General features: G+C 40.4%; 1 protein-coding gene across 21 annotated transcripts in view; it reads right to left on the minus strand.

Annotated features, from left to right (window-relative positions):
• KMT2C (lysine methyltransferase 2C) overlaps positions 1-26,806 on the minus strand; it is a 332,762-nt gene that overhangs the window by 179,495 nt on the left and 126,461 nt on the right. For all 21 annotated transcript variants that reach the window (XM_005297183.5, XM_065586755.1, XM_065586756.1 and 18 more), the window contains one exon: positions 25,012-25,121. In XM_005297183.5, the coding sequence (XP_005297240.2) occupies positions 25,012-25,121 (110 nt within the window). The remainder of the gene's footprint in view (positions 1-25,011; positions 25,122-26,806) is intronic.

A 26,806-nucleotide genomic window follows, 5' to 3' on the forward strand; every position in this document is an offset into this window, starting at 1 on the left:
TATACTTTAAAACTACTAGCTTGACACATAAATATGATTTCCAACTTAATGAAAGTTTCACGTTTTATCTGGCTATTGCTTTCAGTATTTGCAATTTGATTACATTAGTCAATTAAACAATTTATTCACTCATCCCAAAACCACAGTGCCCCAAACTAGGGCTGTCAAGCAATTAAAAAAATTAATCGCAATTAATGGCACTGTTAAACAATAATAGAATACCATTTATTTACATATTTTTAGATGTTTTATACATTTTCAAATATATTATTTCCATTACAACACAGAATACAAAGTGTACAGTGCTCACTTTATATTTATTTTTGATTACAAGTATTTGCACTGTAAAAAAACACAAAATAGTATTTTTCAATTCACCTAATACAAATGCTGAAATGCAGTTTCTTTATCATGAAAGTTGAACTTACAAATGTAGAATTATGTACAAATAATCTGAATCCAAAAATAAAACAATGTAAAATTTTAGAGCCTGCAAGTCCACTCAGTCCTACTTTTTGTTTAGTCAATCACTGAGACAAACAAGTTTGGTTACAATTTGCAGGAGATAATGCTGCCCGCCTCTTGTTTACAAGGTTACCTGAAAGTGAAAACAAGTGTTCTGATAACACTGTTGAAGCCGGTGTCGCAAGATATTTAGATGCCAGATGCACTAAAGATTCATATGTCCTTTCATGCTTCAACCATCATTCCAGTGGACATGTGTTCATACTGATGATGGGTTCTGCTCAATAACCATCCAAAGCAGTGTGGACTGCTGTATGCTCATTTTCATTATTTGAGTCAGATGCCACCAGCAGAAGGTTGATTTTCTTTTTTGGTGGTTCGGGTTCTGTAGTTTCCGCATCGGAGTGTTGCTCTTTTAAGACTTCTGAAAGCATGCTCCACACCGCGTCCCTCTCAGATTTTGAAAGGCACTTCAGATTCTTAAGCCTTGGGTCGAGTGCTGTAGCTATCTTTACAAATCTCACATTGGTACTGTGACAGACCCAGACCAGTGGGGTACAGGAGTCTGGTAGAGGTCAAATATACTGGTCACTGGATGAGTAGATTTCTGTTCCCTGAGTGACCAGAGCAGGGGCTGCACTAGAGTAATCAGGAACCTGCTAGAACCAGTTAAGGCAGGCAGGCTAATTAGGACACTTGGAGCCAATTAAGAAGAAGCTGCTGGAATCAATTAAGGCAGGCTAATCAGGGCACCTGGGTTTTAAAAGGAGCTCACTTCAGTTTGTGGTGCGAGTGTGAGGAGCTGGGAGCAAGAGGTGCAAGGAGCTGAGAGTGAAAGGGTGTGCTGCTGGAGGACTGAGGAGCACAAGCGTTATCAGACACCAGGAGGAAGGTCCTGTGGTGAGAATAAGGAAGGTGTTTGGAGGAGGCCATGGGGAAGTAGCCCAGGGAGTTGTAGCTGTCATGCAGCTGTTACAGGAGACACTATAGACAGCTGCAGTCCACAGGGCCCTGGGCTGGAACCCGGAGTAGAGGGCAGGCCCGGGTTCCCTCCAAACCTCCCAATTGACCTGGACTGTGGGTTCTTCCAGAGGGGAAGATCTCTGGGCTGTTCCCCAACCCACATGGTGAATCTCTGAGGCAAGAAAATCTCCCAATAAGCGCAGGACCCACCAAGATAGAGGAGGAACTTTGTCACAGTACCTTCTTTGCGTTTTGTCAAATCTGCAGTAAAAGTGTTCTTAAAATGAACAACATGTGTTGGGTCATCATCCGAGACTGCTATAACATGAAATATATGGCGGAATGCGGGTAAAATAGCAGGGGACATACAATTCTCCCCCAAGGAGTTCAGTCACAAATTTAATTAACACATTATTTTTTTAACGAGCATCATCAGAATGGAAGCATGTCCTCTGGAATGGTGGCCGAAGCATGAAGGGGCATACAAATGTTTGGCATATCTGGCACGTAAATACCTTGCAATGCAGCTACAAAAGTACCATGCAAATGCCTGTCCTCACTTCCTGGTGACATTGTAAAGAAGAAGAGGGCAGCATTATCTCCTATAAATGCAAACAAACTTGTTTGTCTTAGCGACTGGCTGAACAGGAAGTAGGACTGAGTGGACTTGTAGGCGCTGAAGTTTTACATTGTTTTGCAAGTTATGTAACAAAAAAATCTACATTTGTAAATTGCACTTTCACAACAAAGAGATTGCACTATAGTACTTGTATGAGGTGAATTGAAAAATACTATTTATTTTGTTTAATCATTTTTACAGTGTAAATCAGGGGTGGGCAAACTATAGCCCATGGGCCACATCTAGCCCACTGGACTGTCCTGCCTGGCCCCTGAGCTCCTGCCCGGGAGGCTCACCCCGGCCCCGCAGCCTCCGCTCACTCCGCTGTGCAGTCTATATGGTTTTATAAAACATAATAAGTGAATATAACGTAACTGGGATATGCTTCATGCAAAAGGTCTCTTGTAAGGTATCATTACAAAGCTTATAATCTACTGAGTGTGATCATCCGATTTGTATAAATGTACCCCTCTTGTATCTAAAACTAGAAATGTAAAATATAACTGAGGGCCTATTGTAATTATGTAAAGTGTGGACCATTAATGATGGTTTGGAATCTTGATGACTCCCATTGTCTGCAGATGGCTGTGTTTACCTGTGAGTCTTCCTGTATGTGTGTGTGATGGCAAGTGAGTAATGAAGTCTTGCAGTGACATGTGATCATGATCATGTGATCATGTCACCTGAACTGGAATCCATCTTTAACCTGGTGCTTTTCCAGTGGGGGGGGGGTGTGGAAACCCAGAGGGACAAAGGGTTCCCGCCTTATGCAAAAGATATATAAAGGGGTGGAAGAGACCAAAGGAGAGAGAGGAGCCATCATGAAGAATCCCCTAGCTATCACCTGAGCTGCAACAAGAACTGTACCGGGGAAAGAATTGTGCCCAGGCCTGGAAGGTGACCAGTCTGAGAAAAAAAACTTACTGAAGCATCTCTGAGGGTGAGATTATCTGTATTCAGTTTGATTAGGCATAGATTTGCACATTTTATTTTATTTTGCTTGGTGACTTACTTTATTCTGTCTGTTACTACTTGGAACCACTTAAATCCTACTGTCTGTATTTAATAAAATCACTTTTTATTTAGTAATTTACTCAGAGTATGTATTAATACCTGGGGGAGCAAACAACTGTGCATATCTCTCTACCAGTGTTATAGAGGGTGAACAATTTGAGTTTGCCCTGCAAAAGCTTTATGCAGGGTAAAACGGATTTATCTGGGTTTAGACCCCATTGGGAGTTGGGCATCTGAGTGCTAAAGACAAGCACTCTTCTGTGAGCTGTTTTCAGGTAAACTTGCAGCTTTGGGGCAAGTGATTCAGACCCTGGGTCCGTGTTGGAGCAGATGGGAGAGTCTGGCTCAGCAAGACAGTGTGCTGGAGTCCTGAGCTGGCAGGGAAAACAGGAGCAGAGGTAGTCTTGGCACATCCGGTGGCAGCTCCCAAGGGGGTTTCTGTGATCCAACCCGTCACAGATGCAATGCTCTGGGCGGCGGGGCAGCAAGCTCCTGGGGCAACGCAGCTGCAAAGCCTGGCCTGACCCGGTGCTCTGTGCTGCGTGGTGGTGGCGGTGTGGCCTGGCTCCAGCTGGGCGGCACAGCTGTACAGCCGCCAGGCAGCATGGTAAGGGGGCAGGGAACAGAATGGGTTGGATAGAGGGCAGGGGAGTTCGGGGTGGTGGTCAGGGGTTGCGGGTGTGGATAGGGGTTGGGGCGGGAATAGGGGGTTGAATGGGGGACAGGGGCCCTGGGAGGGCAGTCAGGAAGGAGGGGGGATTGGATGGGGCGGCAGGGGGCAGTCAGGGGCAAGGGTTTCGGGGGCAGTCAAGGGACAGGGAGAAGGGGGGCAAGTAGGGGGTTGGATGAGCTGTCAGGAATGAAAGGAGGGGTTGGATAGGGCGGCCCGAGTCCGGGGGCGGTCAGAGGACAAGGAACTGGGGTGTGTGGATGGGGCAGGGGTCCTGGGGAGGGAGGGAGGGCGCATCATAGTCAGGGAACAGGGAGGGCTGGATGGGGCAGGAGTCCAGGGGGGCTGATAGGAGGTGGGGGCCGGGCCACGACTCCCTCCCCTAACCAGCCCTCCATACAATTTCCGAAACCTGACGCGGCCCTCAGGCCAAAAAGTTTGCCCGCATGTAAACATGTGTAATAAAAAATAATATACAATTTGATTTAAATTACAGCACAGAATACAATATATGTGAAAATGTAGAAAAACATCCAAAATATTTAATAAATTTCAATTGATATTCCATTGTTTAACAGTGCGATTAAAACTGCAATTAATTTATTTGATCACAATTCATTTTTTGAGTTAATCGCGTGAGTTAACTGCGATTAATTGACAGCCCTACCCCAAACATCACATATCCTTATTTTTTAAAGCTTACAATCTTCTAAAGAAACTAACATACAATCTAGGCTCCTTTTCTCTCTTTCTGCCTGCCTCATAATTACTTATATTTACTACTTACATTTTTTGGGTAAGTGGTTCAGAACTGATAATCGTGACCTATAATTTGAAACTCTTGAATTACTGGTCAAACATTTAGCATGTATTTCAACTGGTCTTCTACAGTATGCCTCAGTAGCTAGAGAAAGAAAAAGCTGCCAACTTTTTGACTGAATTCCATAGAACATTAAGTCTGATACTTAGCAGAAGCCATAACTGTTAAGTGAATGATATTATTCTGATTAATATCCTGATTTGAAAACATTGATTCTTCTAACCCTTTAGCAATGTCCCAAAACAGATGTGCACAACTGCAAATTCTGTTTGCTTTTAGGTTTACGAAGTGTGATGACATTTTTACAATCATGCATGAGCCCTTTTACCCAAGAGTAAAATAAACAGTAATAATTCTTCACCATCTGTTTGTTAATTTTGCATTCATTTAACTTTGCATTTTAAACTAATAATCATTTTCTTATAATATAGTTTGTTCCAGTGATATAAATTATAGCTCAATGATTTATAATAGTACACAGTATAGCTACAAATGATTTCATTGTTCTTAATTATAGAGATAGTAATGTCATTGAATGGAAAAGAACTGCCAAAATATAGTGTTATGTTTCATGTGTCATAGTGCTCCTTAGTAAATGTACATATTTACTGTGTCCCAATACCTCCCCTCTGCCCTGTATTTCTCAATAGCTTTACATTTAGTTGTATACAGTAGTATAGTTGTATACTGAATTCTTGAAAGAATAATGTGTGTGCATTTAAACTCTTCTCTATTACATTTGCAATGTACAGTCAAATACAATTCCATATCTTTACATTGCTCCAACTTGTTTATGTCATGTACTCTATAGTGCAAGACCAAATACACCTTTGTAACAGTTTTATTCTTATGTGGCCACAATTAAACTAGGACTCTTGTCAGTAAAGAACTTTAGATGAAAGCTTTCTATTACTACATTTATAATAAAATGGGGGTAACCCATACACTTTGCAAGCCATGTTTGAATAACAGTAATGAACTAAAAAGCAACAGAGTCTTATGGCAGTTTATAAGTAATAAACTAAGACTCAATTGCTGGAGCCTGTGGGGGGGGGGGGGGGAGGGGGGGAGGGAGCAGCTACGGGGGGCGGGAGGGGGGAGAGCAGCTACCAGCAGGCAACTCCTTCCTCTCCCAAATGGGCTGGTAGGGACTGGGAGTAGGTTGGCAGGGGCGGGGACTGAGTTAGTCCCTTGGATCTGCCCCCTCAATCGCACCGGCTCACACACAGGAGCCAGCAAAGAGGGGGAACTAATCCGTGCCAACAAAAAGACTGGAGCAAAGGGGAATCAGGAAGCAGTCTGAGACCTTCAGTGTCATACCCTAGGTCCTGCCCTACTCCTGGGGCAGTGAATCTAGACGCTGCCCCTTACCCAGGATGGATCATAACTCGACTGTAGGGTTACAATCCATCCCCCAGAATGTGAACTCATTGGGGCAGAGATGGTTTTCTTTGTTACTTGTCTGTACAGGGGTTCTCTCAATGGAGTCCTGATCCTTCACTGGGGTCCCTAGGCCTTACCATAATACAAATGATAGTAAAAGTAAACACTACTTACTACTAATAACCTCTTAAAGAACCAAGAGCCAAACCCTGCTTACCTTACTCAGGCAAGTAGTCCTAGTGATTTCAGGGAGATTACTCACATTAGTTACTGCTATTTTCTAAAAACTATACTATCACTTTACAGCATGGAAATCTTAATGCCAAATTAGCACGCTAACATTTCAGCAGTGGTCACTAATTCATTAATAAAAGCATCGACGAAGCAAGAAGTGGTTTAACTGGATTTATTCCAATTAAAGAAGTTAAATGAAGTGGATTGAAAACAAAATTACTGCACGTTGTTTTAATTAGGTTGATATTTGTGCAGCAGACTAAATAAATGACCTGCCAACATTACTGCACATACAATTAAAAAGATGCGAGTATGACCCCTTCTGATGTTTTGTGGTTCCTAGCTTCAAGTTCTACCTGCCTGGTGAGTACTTTGACCTTTTTATTTCTCAGATGAGTGAGCACTGCTGCCAGGTCCAACCTTTACTAGGGGACGTATCCATCACAATATTCTAGGTCTGACAAAGCACAAACATAATCAAGGTGCTCAAGGCACAATCTGGTGTAATGAATGAATAAACTGTAACTGTCTGCCCAATAACTCACCATCTACTTCAAGTCAGAGCCTTTTAAAACAAAATTACCTATTTAACATTTGGAAGATCTTAACACATCTGTTACCACAGAGAGTACACTAAAGTTGCTTGCATTTTGGATAAATCCTTTGTTTCCCACAAAGTTCCACACCATGAAAACCTTCAAAGGTAAGTGGAGGGTTATCATCAACTTAAAAGTCATATCTCCCTGGAAATATTTTACCTGCTTTTGTTACAAGTGACACCTAACATCGCTGTAACTAAAAGAAATTAGAGAACAAACATTTTTTTTAGTGTTTGCTTGTATATGTGACAGCCCTTTGTCTATAGTCAGCGTCACTGTTTACTCTGCATAGTCAGTCAGTTTTCACAGTTGTTTGTGTAAGTCTTTCATACAACAGAGGCAAGGAAAACATTTTTAAAATAATAGGAAAATGTATTTGTAAAACCATAAAAATTGGCTGGGGAGACTCATGGGCACGTGTAGCACCTGAAAATACTTTTAACATATTTTTAAAAAGTAGCTAGATTTCAAGTCCCTTTAATCTCAAGTAATAGTGCCACAAGAAACAATTTCAACAATTTGCTCCAATCCCTCAGACAGAGACAAGCACCTACAAGATCTCTATCAAGCATTCTTAAAACTACAATACCCACCTGCTGAAGTAAAAAAACAGATTGACAGAGCCAGGCGAGTACCCAGAAGTCATCTCCTACAAGACAGGCCCAACAAAGAAAATAACAGAACACCACTAGCTGTCACCTTCAGCCCCCAGCTAAAACCTTTCCAGCGCATCATCAAAGATCTACAACCTATCCTGAAAGATGATCCCTCACTCTCACAGATCTTGGGAGACAGACCTGTCCTCGCTTACAGACAACCCCCGAACCTAAAGCAAATACTCACCAGCAACCACACATCACTGAACAAAAACACTGACCCAGGAACCTATCCTTGTAACAAAGCCTGATGCCAACTCTGTCCACATATCTATTCAAGTGACATCATCATAGGACCTAATCACATCAGCCATACCATCAGGGGCTCGTTCACCTGCACATCTACCAATGTGATATATGCCATCATGTGCCAGCAATGCCCCTCTGCCATGTACATTGGCCAAACCAGACAGTCTCTAAGCAAAAGAATTAATGGACACAAATCTGACATCAGGAATCATAATACTCAAAAACCAGTGGGAGAACACTTTAACCTGTCTGGTCATTCAATGACAGACCTGCGGGTGGCTATATTACAACAGAAAAACTTCAAAAACAGACTCCAACGAGAGACTGCTGCGCTGGAATTGATATGCAAACTAGATACAATCAACTTAAGATTGAATAAGGACTGGGAATGGCTGAGCCATTACAAACATTGAATCTATCTCCCCTTGTAAGTATTCTCACACTTCTTATCAAACTGTCTGTACTGGGCTATCTTGATTATCACTTCAAAAGTTTTTTTTCCACTTACTTAATTGGCCTCTCAGAGTTGGTAAGACAACTCCCACCTGTTCATGCTCTCTGTATGTGTGTGTGTGTGTGTGTGTGTGTATATATATATATATATATATATCTCCACAATATATGTTCCATTCTATATGCATCCGAAAAAGTGGGCTGTAGCCCACGAAAGCTTATGCTCTAATAAATTTGTTAGTCTCTAAGGTGCCACAAGTACTCCTGTTCTAATTTCAACTGTATGTTTTTACATTACCAATTTCATGTGCAAATTTTTCACTGAAGTCTTGAGCAAAACGTTGCCATCTTTAAATGCAACACAGAACAGCCTGCAAAAATGTGTTGGCAGAAAAGCTGCTCTACAATACGATGGAAGGTGCTAACTTAAGAAACATGCCACTTCATCCGTTTTTTATGGTGTTCCACAGACCACTCAGAAGTTGTCTGCCAAGAGCTGACCTGTCACACGATGCTGGCTCTACCTCTTGTTTCCAGCTTAGATTCATAAAACAGATGGAAAGGTGACATAAAATGACGTATGTAGTAATAACTTTTTCATAAAAGGATCAAATACTAAAAACAGTTAAATACATTAAAATACTTTTCCAAGTGATTGCTGTAGTTGCCACAGAAATATTATGCTGTTGTGAATGGGAAGCAAGCTGGTCTACATGACAGAAAATAGGAAGGTGGTGGTCCATGACACATCTCTAATATGATGTAGTCAACATCTGAGATCTCCTGGATTAACAGTATCAGAGGGGTAGCCGTGTTAGTCTGAATCTGTAAAAAGCATCTGAAGAAGTGAGGTTCTTACCCACGAAAGCTTATGCTCCCAATACTTCTGTTAGTCTTAAAGGTGCCACAGGACCCTCTGTTGCTTTTTATGGATTAACAGTATTACTTCAAACTGGTGCACAAAGCCTTAATTCTCAACCTACAATTTTGGGCCTGATGCTGCACCAAAGAAGTCAAAGGGAATCTTCCCACTGGCTTCAATGGAAAGAAGATCAGGGCCTTTAAGTGTATGTACACATTTTTTTCTTTAAGGGCTTAATTCTGCAAGGTGCTGAACACTCTGGCCCCAATCTCACTAAACATTTAAGTATGTGCTTAAAAGCAAACTGAAGTCAATTGACTTCAATTGGACAATTCATAAGCTTAATGTTAAACACGTGCTTATGTGCTTTCCTGATACAGTGCCAGAGCGTTCAGCACCTTGCGAGATCATGTGCACACCCTTAATGCAATTTAACAAACCCCATAATCTTATCAGGAAAAATAATTACTGAGACAAATAATCCTATACTCTCTATTGAGGCTAAACTCCCCTGGGAGTTTTGCTTGAGTAAGGACTACAGGATTTGCAGCAATGATTTTTATATAAAAATCTAAACATTTTTTGATTTCTCAGTCTCAGAAAGCATGTGAACTAGATTCTTAAAATGTGAAAACTTTTTTCATGATCAGATAAAAACTTAAAAAGAAAAACTGCAATAAAACAGAGTTTGTAGTCAGTTAATTTAAGAATATTACATGATTTATGACAGTTCTGCAAACATACACCTAAGTAATTTTTCTCATGTGAGTAGTCCCATTTACTCATATGTGTCTGTTTATTATATTGCAAGCTCTTCAAAGCAGGGAACAGGTCTTTAATGTTCTTACACAGCACCTAGTACAATGGGACCTCAATTCCTGATTAGGACTTCTGGGAACTACTATAATATACAATAATTTATCTAGGTTCTTGTATCAGCACCCATCACACAAGTGTTTACAAAAACAGGACCTAAACCACTAATACTAAAAATAACCAAGCAACTTTATCTATGGAAAGAGTTGAATATAAACTAATTAAACAGGAAGCAGCCATGCTATCAGCATAGTGGTGTGTATTAGGAAAGGAAGATGAGGGTTACATTTAGATACACAGGAGCCAACAGCTTTCCATGTTTTCCTTTTAAAGCCATGTTTTTAGTGGTGATTTCTAAGTTTTACAAGTATCCAAACAGCAACCCAAAACAATCCTAGAAAAAAAAATACAGGATTTATCTAAAAGGTGTAAAAATTTCCCACTGTTTCCTGTGTCTCTTGACAGATCTCTGCTCAACTTATACTGCTAGAATTAGTAAAATGGCATCCCCAGAGATTACACCACAGCTTCACTTGATTCAGTGGATATTTTGAAATGTTTGAAGTATTTTTTTAAATTAGTACTTTGACATTTGCTTGTTTAACTTATACATTCTAAGTGGCTTTTTTCCCTGTAGCCACCCAAGTGCTGTCGAGCCATCCCTAGGAGAAACATGAGAAGGGGAGAAAAGTGAAAGAATCTATCTTCCTGTGTTGTGCTAAGCAGAATCACACCAGGGTAAATTTGTGTGGCTCCTGGCTAGGAGGGCGTGTTCCGCGGGACCCATCAGGAGGATTTGTTTGAATTATCCAGAATTCCTCCTCGCTTTAAAGCACACTTGTGAGAGCCCAGAGCAGAATCCTGACCAGGACGACCACTAAAGACTACTGCAATTTTCCTTTAAATGGTATTTTTTCATATGGAAAAAAAAATGCTGATCTTTAGTCTGAGGTCAGGCATGAGATATTTTAGACCCCGAAAGAGAATTTGAGGTGGGGAAGTTATAAGTCCTTGAGATCAGGTTCCTAGTATGAAAGTGCAACTTCATCTTTAACTATAATGTCACTGCCTCATTGCTATAACAGCTTTACAGAAAGACTCCAAGGAAAAACCAAGTGTAGAAGGTTTTATCTGAGCACGTTATGAAAAAATGTTTCCTATTCAATCAACGCAGAAGAATGAAATGCTCATTGCTAAACACATTTACTGGTTCAGAACACATACTAACTGTTACTTCAGAGCTTTCAGTAAATCATTTCAGGGAGCGTTACAGGATAAAGGAAACCTGCACTGGAAATTCCTTCACAAACATAGGCCCTTGCTCAGGATGTTTCTCCGATGGGCCTTTCAGCTTTTAGTTTTGTGCTGTTGCTGTTTCTCTCTGTCTCTCTCTTAGTGCCTCTTGTCTATTCTGTCTGCTTCCAATGCTTTTCCCTAGCATCTATTCTTTACCTCCAGTCTATTCATCATCAAATCCTTTTTGAAATTTCTTTGTAGCAATAACCTCTCCTCCCTCATTTTAGTCCCCCGATATTCAAAATCTAGAGCTCAAGAAGTGAACATTTTTCAAAGCACTCTGATTGAAGAAAATAAGGGAAAACTTCTAGGGCTGCCTCTGCTTTCCTGCTTCAATGCCAAGAGTACACTCACACAATCTACTTCCCACAGAACATTCTCTTGGCACTGTAGCAGGAAACCAGGAGCAACACTTGGGTAGGAGAAGTAGGTGAGACTGAAAAACAAAATGTTTCCCTTTAAAGGGAAGCCTCAAATACTGTTTTAAGAGTGGGTGGTCTACACTGCACTAGCATGTCCATACTTTAGCTCCCTGACCTTGTTACCACTTTCTACAAATAAATAATAATAATCATGAATAAGTGTCTGTGATGTAATTCAATAGGTTTTCTCCTATCCCTCAAATGGGAAGATAAATGGTTATGTTTTTCTCCATATCTGCAGTACCTGGGTTCAGGTAAAGTCAGTAGGACAGTAAGAATTAAAGTCACAGAAATCACATGAATATGCATTGAAAGAAAGTTTTTCTATTTTTGAAAGAACACTAATGTTATTATCATAAATAGAGAAGATTGCTTATATAAAGTGAAAATACAAATATTACACTAGATTAGCTACCCTTTGGCCTTTTCAGCTATGGACAGATGCTTAAAAGTGTCATAACTCAGTCCACACACTCTGTGGGCAGGAAGTAGTAGTAAAACTGGCCTTCACCATCACCTCTAGCTTACCCGGCTACTGACGACCTACTCGGCATATAGGCAAAACCTGCAATAAATTCTCGTATGTGCGTGGATGCATCATTTAACTGATCAAAGAGCTCCACTGTTCCATAGACAACGTGTGGCAGAATCAAATCAAAATTTTAAAAATGGAAAAATTAAAAGGAAAAAAAATCTGCATACCCTTTTCCTCCTCCACTTCTCAGCAGCTAAATAAGGCTAATACATCACTGCCCTTTCCATGCAACAAACATGTACTGGATTATAAATATTATTGATTACTTCTTGCTAAATTCACCTCATTAAAATATAGCCTGTCTCCCACCCAAAAGAGCAGAACTATTGAGACAATTATTATGGAGCAAGCAGATTATGGTGAAGGACTGAATAAATATTCCGACTGATTTTAGATGCCACCGAGTGAATAAAGTTTCTAACTATAAACACAACAATAAAAATCCTCTATAATTCATCCACTCCACCATCATTTGGTTCTCTGTTCTGACACTTTATGATATAATGTTACTGTATTACATTTTGGCACGTAATCATGACAAATTTATTTGTAACTTCTCTTGTAACAGCATTTTATGATTCTCAAGACACTGATCAGACAGGGAAGGCACTGAAATGAAAATGAAGAAGGCTGGCATAACTCACATTGGCATAACTCACATTTGCATAGCACTTTCCACCCAGAAACATCCCAAAGCACTCTACAAATGGAATGAAGCCATCTCTTAATTGAAACATGGCTGCCACCGTGTGTATGTCTACATTGCAATGTAAGTCCGGGGTTAGTAGGATTCGAGTCTGCTGACCCATGTTAAGGAATCCTGGACTTCAGGGTTCTAAACCGTACTCTAACCTAGGGCTCTAGCATCCACACTGCAGTGTGCACACCCAAGTCAAAGTAACCATATCCCAGAATCCCTTTCACTCCCCCACCCCAAAATGTGGCTGCTCTAGACCTAGAGCAGCTCACTTTGCAAAAGCCTTGATTGATTTGCTCTCCATTGCAAACCCAGGAGGCTCCCTGATAGTGTGCTTGCAGATTAGTGATCAAAAGAAAATGGGTTAATGCTGACCTGAACTGCTGCCATTCACAAGAGGGGGTGGGGGGCTTCTGCTTACAATACAGTGGATTGCAGATTGTTGGAACAGAGAGGACTAAGGAAGTGGTCCCATTGAATTGTGGGATACTTCTGGCTGACCCCTGGGACTTGAGTCAAGTGGTGCTGCGTCTACACTGCAAAGCAATAGGGCCAAGACCCAGGGACCCAGCTTCATTTGAGATCAGACCCTCCAGCCCTACAAGGCCCTGGGACCCTGGGTCCGAGCCTTGGGTTAGCACAATTGAAGTGTAAATACGAGGGGGGTTAGGCTTGAGCCCAGGCTAAAGCACAGGCTTATATCACAGTGCAGACATACCCAATAAGTCAGTAACAACAGACTGTAGAGCGCAAGTGAAGAACAATGTATCTTGCTGAAACAGTGAAAAATTTAGGCAGGCAGAAGGTAATTATTCCATCATCCTGGAAGCAGGCTTTTCATTTAATAATTTCTGCTTCTTGGCTTGTCTTTCTTTTAAATTTTTCTTACTGACTGAAGTTTGATAATTTATAAAAGGAAGAGTTAGCAAGTTATTTCTAATTTCATGTTATGAAGTGAAATAGGCAAAATTCCTTGCCAGTGAGCAAAAATTAATCCATTTAATCAATTGTGAAAGTGATGGAAAGCGATACCAGTACTAATCTATAAAAAAGGAGATAAGAGAGTGCACGAACTACAGAAGAATCAGCTGATGGAGTGTTCCAGGAAAAGCATTCACTAAGAGGTTGGAGAGGAGAAAGAAGATGTACATGAAAGTGGCACTTGCAGAGTAACAGGCAGGATTTAGACCAGGATGAAGTACAACAGATTAGCTATTTGTGATACGACAGAAATTGGAGAAGCATACAGAACACAACTAAAACTGTTACAACAACTTTATAGACGTCAAAGAGGCTTTTGATAGCATTTGGCAGAAAGGGCTATGGCAAATCTTGAGAATGTATGCATCCCTAAGAAACTGATCAAGCTGATAGAAAACATCTACAGCAAGTCAATGAGTGCAGTGAGAATAGACAAAAAGCTGACAGAATTGTTCAGGACAATTGTTTAAAAGTGAGACAAAGACGCACGCTATCGCTGGATTTGTTCAGCTTGGTACAGGAAACAGTAATGGCTGTAGCACGGAGAGGTGAAACGAGAGGAGTCGTGTTATGTGGGAGGCCAATGAATAACCTTAGATTCACAGATGCTGTTGACCTCACAGCACTGAGCAAGGAAGACTTGAGAGTAACTAACAAGGTACGTGGTGAAAGCAAAAATTCAGACTGAAGATCAGTATGGGAAAGACAAAAACTATGGTGAGGGGAAGACAAAGGAAGAAGTAAAGATCAAAATCGGTGACACAGAACTAGAACAAGTGAAAAAAAAATCTGTATTTTGGAGGACTAAGATTGAAGAATGTGATTTGTGAAAATTCCCTGTACAAAGAAGAATCAGACTAGCCGCTACTGCATTTGAAAAACTCTGCAAGATTTGGAAAGACTTTTAGATGAAAATGAAAATCAGCATATATGAGAGCGTTGTCAGGCCAAGGATGCTGAAGAAAGTCGACAAATGAGAGATATTGACTGAAGAAATGAACTGGCTGAGAGGAATTCAAAGAATGTCAATATTTCAGAAAAAAATTAAATTATACAAAAAGGGACTGTTTATATAAGATTTAAGAAAGATTATTGTGATGACTTGGACACATGTCAAGAATGAACCTGGAAAGGATACCATACATGATGATACATACCAAAGTGCAAGGAACTAGAAACAGAGGAAGACTGAGGATGTGTTGGATAGACACAATGAAGAATGACATAATAGAACAAAAAGCTTTAAAAATGAATGAAGCCATGAAGTTGGTACAAAACAGAAAGTGGTGGATAAACTTCATTCAGCCCCATTGTTGCTGCTGACAGGAATCAAAGAAGAATCAATCATGATAATCCAAGAAAATAATCATCACTCAACCCAACTCAATTATAATACCTCACTGCATTCCTACGATATCACCTTCATCACCTTGCTGTTTCTTGCAACAACATATAGTTTATAGGGTACTTTATCATCCATACATTTCTAAGTGAGCAACAATTAAATCAATAAACTCAAAAATAAATTAAATTACGTTGTCTTTTTAAATAAAAAACAAAACAAAAACCATTAAAATCTATTTCAGAACCCTTCTCATTAATTGTACATATCCGAAGATCCAAAGATCTAATTTGTTTTTTTACTAACCAGACAGCCCCTTTCTGCCCCTGTCCTCCAAAAATATTTTTTGTCTTCTGCGTTTGAAGGCAGATTTGAGTTTGGACCCTTAGTTTTCTTACACAATGAAGGTGCAAGTCCAAGTGTGGAATCTATGTAAGTCCGATAGTATTCATAGAATATATCCAAGAACAGTAGCAGGAATATATGGAGGCTGAAAATCTTGCTTAGGTTAGGTGACATTTTTGGTTTGGCTTGGTTTCATTTTAATATTAGTGGATTTTCATAAATATTTACATTTGAGTCTTTGGTATAAAGACAAATGTGAAAATATTCCACTGTACTTGAAAATCTCTGAATTATAAGGTAATCATGGACAGCTGAAAATTGGTTTCAAGTAATTAAGCCCAAAAATCTGACATTTTAAGATAGTTAGATCCTAATGGGAAAAAAACTTCATGCTTCTAAATAGCTTTGGAGCCTTTATTTGTTTGAAATCCATTGCTTCATTACTGAGAAATTATATTAAAAAACAAATATTGAGTTGGGGAATTGTCAAGAGTACAAAAAAATAGCATCTTGGGTGGGGTGGGGGGGAAATCACAACACATTGAAGGATCTTGTTTTCTATCGCCCCTGGAGCCAGTATGTATTTGGGGGCACTGAGGACTGGAATGGGGGTGTCTTCTTTAATCTCAATACTTAGGGCAGATCTACACTACCACTTTATGTTGATATAATTTACATCACTCGGGGGTGTGAAAAGACCACCCTCCCTGAGCGACAAAAGTGACACCAGCCTAAGTGCTGGTGTGGACAGTTCTCCTACAGACATAGCTACAGCCTCTCGTGGAGGTGGAGTAATTATGCCAACTGGAAAGCTTTCTCATGTTACCTAGCAGCTCTGTGTTCTCGGGGAACCAGGGTGCAGTACCCAGCCAGTCTGACCCCCTTTCCCCAACCTCTGCTTGAACCAAATTTGCATCAGAAGAAAGACTTACAAAAAGCAATGAAAAGGCAGTGGGAGACTCACCTAAACCCTTGGGATAAAGGAATTAAGGAAACTCCCCTAGCCTCATTTGCTTGGAAGTGCTGCTCAACCAGCCTACTGAGGCCAGGGACATATAAGGGGTCAGTTTGGGAGTGCTGATTAACCCAGTCCTCTCAGACACGCTCTGTTACTGTGTGCGTGTTCGTCTGATTCTGAGGCTGGAAGAACCCAGCCCTGGGGAACCTAGGTCCTGCAGGATAGCTCCACTGGGAGGGAACTTGCAGCAGGGAGAAGTAGAACTCTGTATGAGAACACAAGTGACACAAGCAGTACATTGACAGAAGTACAGAACCCCCCTATCCCCCCGAAGAGTAACCCTAATAAATGAGCATACCCCAAAGTAACAGGCAAAGCTGGTAACACTCCTGTCGGCATAGTGTGTCTTCACCAGATGCGCTACAGGGCCCAGTTGCATTGATGCAGGTGCGCTGATGTAGCGTTTCCAGTGTAGACCGGCTTTCCGTTTCAGTATTTAATTCTCTTTCCCTACCTCACATGCTGGCTCTATTTCCCTGCTTCTAACCCCAGACCTGGCTTCTCCACTCTAGTGCACGCTTTTCAAAGAATCTGCTACCAGCTCTCTGCCCTTCCCTTGTGCCAGTTCTGAACTCCTTCTGGTACAAAGCTCTCTCCTCTCCACTGGTGCTGCCTTATTTATTTATTTATTTGAGCCAGCAATCCCAGGGTACTGGCCACTAGTCAGCTGGTTTGCAAATGGCATCAGGTAGTAATGGTCAATATGTGCTGTCACCTCACCCCCACCCCCATGTAGCTTATTTTCCTTTGAAGGAAAGAATATTTTTTAAATTGTTCATATGACGAATACCAACTAATCAGATTTTAAATACAAAATTCTATGGGTTAATGTTTACACACAAAACATTCAATTGGACTTGTGTATTGGGCCCTACTGCAACAATTGAACAACAAACAATATTACCAGAGCTGTGTTAACAGCAATTATGTTGATACACAAAGGTGCTCTCGCATAAGTACAAGGAATTAAACAAAAACAACCATGCTAATTTAAGATGCGATGGCCATTTTGAAAAATGTGGAAGGTGAGCTTTGACTAAATCAACATAGTGTTGTTGATAGCAATTAACAAGCTGCATTTATAGCATATGAGAGAGGTCAGATCCAAGTTTCTCTGCAGCTGATGACCTGGCTTTAGGTGGCCAAAGGGATAGCACAGCTACTGGAAACAAAATAAAGCAATTCTCCTACTAATATTCAAAATATCCTGGGACAGTCTAATTTATGGAGGATCACATCACTATCCACGAAAATTATTTAAAATTGTAAATGACTCAATAATATCCTTACTCTGAAGTACAACAATGTGGTTTGGCCAGTCATCCTGAATAGCAGGAGAACCACCCGATCCTTGGGAGAAACTGGCAAATAATATTCAGGGAATCCATGGAAAACTGAACTACCTAACGCATCAGGGTAAAAATTTCTGGGTATGCTAGTATTTGAATATTGCTGCCTATTAAACTGACTAACAGTGTATGTCTCATGAAGAAGCATGCATATTGCCTATAATCTCACTCATCCTGCTCCATCATGTCAAATGAAGAGTTACAATTATGATAATAGACAACAGAGTGTATAAGCAAAGGAGGCTACACTTTGCCAGAATGCTTCACATCTGGACCAAAAATAAAAGACAAATACAACTATAGAAAAATGTCTAGTAAGACAGAAGTAGAAGCAGTTTCTAGTCTGTACGCGTGATGTTTGGGGGAATCAATTATTTAAGTAAAGTACCATATGGGAGCTCAGTGGTGCAATGGGATAACGGTGTCAAAGAGGATAACACACTCAACAATCACATCAAAAGAGAAATCAGGAAGAGGATCATCACTGAATACATATTGTATGCCTTAAATAGTTGCTTGGGTCACACAAACATTTAGATGACACTAAAGACAAAGTAAGTTCTGAGAGCTCTGCAATTCATTCAAAAAGATGAGTTACCATGTAAATCAATCTACTACCACTAATACTAAGAATACTTAGCAATTACACCACATTTTCCACATTCAAAGCACTTTATAAACAGGACCTAATTAACTCTAATCCAACAAGTGAGGTAGGTATTATCCCCATTCTGCAAATCAGAAAACAGTATCAAAAAAGGTTAAGTGACTTGCTCATGGCCCTGGAGGAAGTACAAGTGAGAGCTGGGACAAGGAGAGGTTACTCACCTTGTGCAATAAGTGGAGTTCCTTGACATGTGTCTCATATGGGTGCTCCACTTCAGGTGAGCATGAACCCCTGGGGCTTTGATCAGACATTTTTGGTAGCAGTGCATGTTCAGCCCATGCATGCGCCCCATACGTCCTCATGCTCTGCTCCAAGGAAACATAGGCCTGTGTGAGTGAACCACTCTCAGTTCCTTCTCTACTATGAAGTCCCACAAGGAAACTCGGAAGCAGAGGGGAAGGAGGGCACTCACAGGGGAACACATCTCAAAGAACTCTAATTACTGCACAAAGTGAGTAACTTTTTCTTCTTTGAGTAGTGTCCCTATGGGGACAGGAGACTCCTGAGCAGTATCCCCCTAAGGAAGGGATGATTCCCAAGATGACTTCTAGACTGAAGGCGGTTGAGAAGGAACCGAGAGCAGTTCGCCCATCCAGCCCTATATATCCTCCGAGTGGGGCACGAGGATGTGTGGGGCACATGCACAGACCAAACAGGCATCTCTACCAAAAATTTCCGATCAAAGGCCCAGGGGTGCATGTGCACCTGAAACAGAGCACCCACATCCTGAAGAGGAGCACCCACAGGGACACTGCTCAAAGAACTAGGAGTTCCTGAGTCCCAGCTCAATGCATTTTCTGATGGTAGGCCATAAACTAAGTCGCTCTGAACACTGATGAGTAATGATGATCCTGCTTGGGAAAAGGTGTAAGTTAGAATAGGTGGAACTTCTGACGTGTCCTTTTTTAAAAATAAAAAATCAACAGTCCTTCCAGTTATGAGACAGGAAGAACACGGACTCAGAGCACTGAGAAACTGAGTTCAGTCATCTCATCTGATGCACTGCAAACAAGCACTATGCAATTAGAGGACTGGTTGTTATATGTTGTTGGTATTATGATAGCTCCCAGAAGTCACAATGAGGGTCATGGATATATAGGTATCTAAGGCCTTGTCTACATACAGTTTTTGGACTGATCTAACTAAAATCAGCAGAAAAAATGATTTACCTAACTTGGTGCATCTCTCTAGTATGGACACAGCTACATAAGTATAATAAGCAACAGTAGCATAAACGCCTTTATACCAGTATAAGTGTCCACATTAGAGGGTTGCATCAATTTAACTAAACCATATTTCTACTGATTTAGTTAAATCAGCACCAAAAAAACTGTAGACAAATCTCAAGACAAGAAACATATAAAAGGTGAGAAAGATGCATTCAAATATTGACATTTATATACTATTTAAAAAAAAATATTAAAAACATTTAAGCTGTACCAAAGTTCCCCATAACCTGCCCCTTCTGGTAAGAATCACAGAAGTAGTAAGCCTTGAGCAGGGATATGAAGGAGGAAAAGGTAGTGGCTTTACGGATCAGTTCAGGTTGGGCATTTCATGCACAGTGGTAGCATGGAAGAAGGTTTGAAGACAATTGTAAGAGCAGTACACAAGTGGGCAGACAAGGCTGTCATCACTGGTGGAATGGAGGGATAGAGGATAACACAGTAAAAGACAAAACTGGATAAACAGGGAGTGGCAGAGCTGTACATGTCCTCTGTGACCAATGAGATACAGTGAATTTGAATTGAAGACAGTGGAAAAGGTGAGACAGTGGATTGGGAGGACTGTTTCACGCATCCCATTTAAATGACTTCCTACCTACTCGCATTTCAGGAGATACAAACACATGCCCTCTTGATTTCCTTCAGTACCACTTTTCTTCAGCCTCTGTGCTCCAGATGAGTGAGCTCTCCTAGCTTTATAGGCTGCTGTCTAAGTGCTATCAGAAGAGAAGGGTGGTTGGGAAAGTTACCGCTACAGCAACTTCTTTATTGTGTGGTGTGTGTAAAGGCAGCAATTCAAATGCCATTAAGTCCTGCTAAGATCAACAAGAACAAAAAAAGTGATGTTAAAAAATAGACACCCTTATTTCAACATAACTAACATACAACTTGCTAAACCGCCACCAAACGCTATTCGTGTGTCTTATTAACAGTGTGTCCACCCAATCCTTCCCTAGACCTTTCCCAACATTCTCCACTATACTTTTTGACGTATATTGCTTTAATCTAGAATGCAAGCTCCTCTGGATATGGATTGTGTCATTTTATTTACTATGAAATTCCACACACAACTACAGTATTAAATAAAAAGAACAAGAAGAGGGGGAGTGCCATACTCAGGAGTGAAGCCTTCCCCTTTTCCAGAAGAAAGCAGAGAAGGAGAATTGGCCATTTTTAATGGAACTATTTGACAGCAGTTCCTGACTGTGGTGACATTAGCCCGTATCCTTCTACACTGGTAACATGTCCTGAATTGAGCCATTTAATGCAAACAAGCAGCAATTTTTACACTGCCTTAGCAGAACACAGGAAAACACTCATCTCATCAAAATATGTAAATTAAACATGGAAATTACAAAGCAGTGTTTAAAATACTTTAAAATGTTTCAAAATAATCTTTGTTAAAAACTCAACAGCTGTAATCCCTGGGGGCCCCCAATTTAATTAGAATTAAAATTGGAAATGCACCCTGTATCAAGGTACCAAGTATCAAGACAGCATGATCAAGGATGCAGTTAGAGATGCAAAAGACTGGAGCCAGAGGTACAGACAAAAGCAGGATACTTCTCTTTCTCACCTTTTAAAGCTCTGTATCTTTTTTAATAGTTTTGTTTGGTTTAGTTTAGTAGGTACAGCCACATAATACTGGACTTTCATTTCTCACCTAAAAAGACTTGTGAAAATCTCTTGCTCTACTCTGTGTCTCTGGCTAAAGTCTGATCTTCCAGTCTTCTATCAAATTAACAATGTGGCTACTTCTTTGCTTCATTATTTCAGCCCTTATTTTCATATACTGTATAGAGCATTTTAAGGAACAAATATTAGTGGTTTAGTTATATTTTGCATTCAATGAAATAACTGGAAACTATATATACAAAGTTTTAAGAAAAATATGGTGATCCAAATATACAAGCAAGACTGGATTTTATGCCAAAAGCCTTTTCAAAAAAGACATCCGAAATGTAAGAGCTGGAATGTATCTCTCTGGAGTTTACATCATATTGAACCTAAAAGAATGATCTTGGAGCCCCATGGACATGTAATTTTTTAATCTGAAGAGTGGTCTTGAGAAACTCTTTCTTTGACTCAGGTGGGTAAGATGAACAAAAGGGGTAAAAGGACTCAGCTAGACTACACATTAAGTGCCAGGGCACATACATTACCAAACATATAATGGTCTATTTGGTCATTTACTTGTCTGCTATGAAATAAAATAACTCTAACCCTAAGCCATGAAAAAACAAGACATCATGGATATATCAACAATAATCAGAGACTGAATGGAGGCTGGGTAACAAAGTCAAAGCAACTAACACAGAACTAGGCAAAAAAATACAAGAAATGAATTTGTCATACGTCTGAACAAATAAATTCTAATGCCTTCAAAACCAGTGAAACAAAGGGGTGGATCACAGAAGAGAAAATATAAGCAGAACATTTTGTGAAACATGCAGAGACATTGAAAGCCTTGGACGGAGGTGTGGATTACACTTAAAAGTTTTCACCCAGCAGAAAGTAAGGGCCAAGTGGAAACAGAAAATGATTTACACACACATTTTGAAACAGGTCAGTGAAAATATGCTCACATAAGCTTTATTAATGCAATCACAAGTTCAATGAAGCCAAATGGACATCTCAACTTGTAAACAGAGTAATAAGAAACACTGTCAAATCCAGTTAAAAGACAATCAGAAACAGATATCTCAAGTACTGAGAAACAATAATGCAAATTCCAAATTAAAAAGACCCTTAAGGTAAGAAAACCTACAAGATGTTCCCAGCAAAATAGAGAATAAAAAAAACCCACAATCTTGCTAACAAAAAACATTCTTTGCATGTCAGAACTAATCTGCACAAGTAACGAAAGGAATGGAGAAAACACCTTCCCAGTTGGGCAAAGATGTTACTGCAGTAGACCACATCATAAACTCATGTAATGCCAGGGGGACTGCCAAGGAAAAAATAAGAGCAAGTTTGATGGCCCGTTAAAGAAACAACCTACAAATTGTTTTATGGAAAACCATCTAAATAAACCTAACCACATACTCACACCTGTATTGCCAGCAGCATCCAGAACATTTATAGCATTAGAACACAAAAAACTAAAGGAGGATAACACCAGAAAAGCAAAATTTGAAGTACGCACAATGCAACAGCTGTAAATACAAAGATATATCAAATGAACAGCTGCCAAAATGTATTACATAATACTATGCATGTATATAGAAGTATTTTGGAAGATTATTATATTGTCCATTGTTATATAATAATACATTATTGCAGGTAATGTAAACCTTTTCAGTTTGAGAGCCAAACATTACTGTCAATACTCCAGGACAGAGTCTCTACCTTGTTCTTCCCTTTGCATTGCTCAGGTGGCAATGACAGTGGAAATCACCCACAGGTCCCCTGCTGGATTCCCTAATGTGGGTACAGCGCTGGCATAACCAGCTCCAACGTTTCCCTTGCTGCAGTCACTGGTGCAGAGGGATGTGCTGAGGGTGGGCAGAGGAAGTGGCTGTAACACACAGTACTCCAGCTATAACCAGCTGACCTAGGACATCCTGTCAATCATAAACAGTTAGTACAACTTAGAGCAGCCTCCAAGCTACTCTAACCTATGGCTGGTGCAAAGAATCTGGGAACAATAACTAATTGGTTGTTCTGTCTGCTTCTCCTTTTTTTCACGACTTCTCCCAGGCTAAGCTGAGTGGCCAGGTGAGGGCGGGGACCCATCTTTGCTAGACAGGCTCCTAGACTCAGGCGGAGCCAGTTGAGCTCTCATCCTGCTTTCTCCAAGAATCTCACAACCTGGCAGGGAAGCAGGCAATGAAGCAGCCAGAACTACTATCTCCTCTCCTTCCTGCACAGCAGCAGGCAGGCATGAGGGAGCTGCTCAGTACTTGTTGCAGAGCTGCTCCCATGGCTGCATGGGAAGTAGTGCTCCCTACTTCCACCCCCCACAGTGGCAGATGCAAACCAAATGTTTCAGGTTAAAAACCACAGCACGCAGTTCAGGGAAACATTTTCAGTTCTTAACCAAACACTAATCTTAACGCAGGGCCTCTAGGGCCTCAGTTTAGCCTCAAGGCGACCTGGGCCACTGTATTTATGGGGACTGCTTTACCTATCCTTTCCTCTTGGAAGGCAGGCTGCCTAAGTACCCTGACTGCAACAGTACAGGTCTCTGAAGGAGAAAAAGGTTATTATGAATATGTCAGAAACTTCTAAAATAAATTTTTCTACACATGAAGTCACACAAATTTAAGGTCCAACATATTGCAGTCTACTAGAGCTGGATCTGGATCAACTGATACAGAAGTGATTCCTGGTTTTCAGATGGTATAATGCACTAAGATGTAGCCCTAATGGTTCATCAAAAATAACTATTTAAATCAATCATGGGTCTAAAGTTGAATATTTCCCCATCTTTGCCCTTTCACCATTTTAATTTTGTGGTGGAATTTGTTATTTGTTGGATAAAACATTTTTATGGCTGAGTTTAGTTTTGGTTTATTTATTTGTCCCTAATGGCAGTTGTCTGAATGCTGTTCAGGAGTTGAGTGTTAGAAATAGCCCTAGTGCAGATGACCTGGTGGACAGAATGCAGCTGACTTCCTAAAAGGTGCATGATAAATGCAATTTATCATGTGGATATCATAGTCACACAACACACTCTAATTGCTAAGCAACCTGCAAGCACTTGGGAGACACTTCTGCACCTGTTCCCCCCTACAGCTAGATTGCCTCAGGGTATGTCTACACCGCAATTGGACACCCATGGCTGGCCCATGCCAGCTGACTTGGGCTTAGGCTGCAGGGCTGTTTTATTGCAGTATAGACGTTCAGGGTTGGGCTGCAGCCTGAGCTCTGGGACCCTCCCACCTTGCAGGGTCCTAGAGCATGGACGCCTATATTGCAATTTTTAAAGGAATATTTGGGTATATCGACACCATATTAACTGCACTCCAATTATATACACTTGTAAGGCTAGGATGAATATTAGTGTTGATGAAAAAGGCATTTGCTAATTTGAACACGTGTATTTTTTTTCCTGTGAACCCCTTGCCAGCTTCTAATAACCACGGAACTGATTCTGCCACGCAAACTCAAGCTGAGTAGTACTTGATACTCCACAAGTCTTCCCACTGAAATCAACTGTAGATTACAATCCGATTACTTGTACAGTAAAGCATTACTGTGAATGTAGGAGGCAGAACGAAGCTCTAGGAGTTGGTATTTTCAGTGAGTGACATTTTGTACTCTTATTTGAAATTTATTATTTTTTTATTTTACAGTCTTGGGGGAAATGTTCTTTTTTTTCTACTCACTTCTGTGCTCCCTGAGACAACAGCTTTGTCCACGTTCACCGATAGCTGCTCTTCAGTCTGGCATACTCCCAATGACCACTCTGCACAGCGGTGATGAGCCCAGCAGTGACCTAATGCATTATCATTGAGAAAGAATTGCACAATTTTACAACTTTGCCAAGCAGCAGTTGAGTTTCAAAATAAGCATCAAAGGAAAAACCTTAAAAACAAACAAAAAAAACAGACCTGATCTTGCAATCCTTACTAGAGAATACAGAGCTTAATTTTAGTGGTAAGTGCTTGCAGAATTAGGACAATAGTCTTTTACTGAAACAGGAAGAGTAGGGGGAGGAAGGAATCAATGATTTCTCTACACACTGCAGTTTTTATTATATATAAAAAAACCCAGATGTTTTCACACATTTATATACCTTTCAGCTTCTAGTTTTTGTACCCCAAAATATACAAATACACCTGTGACATGTCTGTGTGTACATATACGCTCAAAGTTAACTTCCGTTTGCCCCTCACTTATTTAACTGTTTGTCTGTATATTTGTCCTTAGCCTTTGAACTCCTTGGGATAGGATCAATTCCTTTTGTCTGTTGGGAAAGCACCAAGCACATTGTGAGTGCTACCGTAAACAAATAATAATTTTAAAAAGATCACAAGGTGCCAAGCACAGGGCTGGTACATAAATTGTTTTGTAAAAACACTGTGATTACAATAGTGAGCTGTCATTATACAGAGACACTCACAATTAAGAGCCTGCTGTACTCATATTGGGAAACTTAGACTACAAAAATAGAACTTCCAGGACTCAAAGTACCTGTTAAAATGGCTTTCAGTTCAGCTGCTGGCAAAAGAATGAAAACCATAAGGATATGGTATAATGACAAACTGCTAATATTTCTCGCTTCAGCTGAAGGTATTCTATGCTGACATACCATATAAGACTCATGGTATGTACCTCTTGGAATTTGCTATTAAGCATATAAACTGTATATTGCAACTCTGCATTTAGTAACACAAAAAAGGGACTGAAAGTAAATAGAAAGAAATAATTGTAAGCATTTTCCAATAGTGATGACTTGGAAGAATTAAAATTTATTCGACATCAGGCAACCAGACTCCACACTAATTTTTTTTTTAAATTCATTTAAAAGAGGTTTTTTTTGCAATCAAATTTTGAAACCAATTTTCAGAGAATTTGGGAAAAAAGTGACACTACTACTAAGCTCAGTACAGAGATAATACACCACTATCCCAATAGAACGCTGTCCTCGGGAGCCAAACAATCTTACCGCGTTATAGGTGAAACCGCGTTATATCGAACTTGCTTTGATCGGCTAGAGGATAGTATTGCCACCCTTACTTCTGTGCTGCTGCTTGCAGAGCTGGTTCTTCATTCAGCAACCGCCACTCTCCAGACACCCAGCTCTGAAGGCAGTGCAGAAGTAAGGGTGGCAATACTGTGACCCCCACTAAAATAACCTTGCAACCCCCCTGAAATTCTCCCTTTTGGGTCAGGACCCCCAATTTGAGAAATGCTGGTCTCCCCCATGAAATCTGTAGAGTATAGAGTAAAAGCACACGAAGGACCGGATTTCACAGGAGGAGACCAGATTTCACTGTCCGTGACATGTTTTCCATGGCCATGAATTTGATAGGGCCCTATACATAAGCATATGGTGTAGATTGCTGGTAGGGCAACATTTGAACCAAAATGTTCTGAGAAAATAGCCCAATGCTTCTTGATTTTTCTGACAGACACCTAAATGAAACATTAAAGTTAAAAATGTATATTACAAACTTA

The sequence above is a fragment of the Chrysemys picta genome, chromosome 2 (genome assembly GCF_011386835.1).
Source record: "Chrysemys picta bellii isolate R12L10 chromosome 2, ASM1138683v2, whole genome shotgun sequence".
Taxonomy (NCBI): Eukaryota; Metazoa; Chordata; order Testudines; family Emydidae; genus Chrysemys; species Chrysemys picta.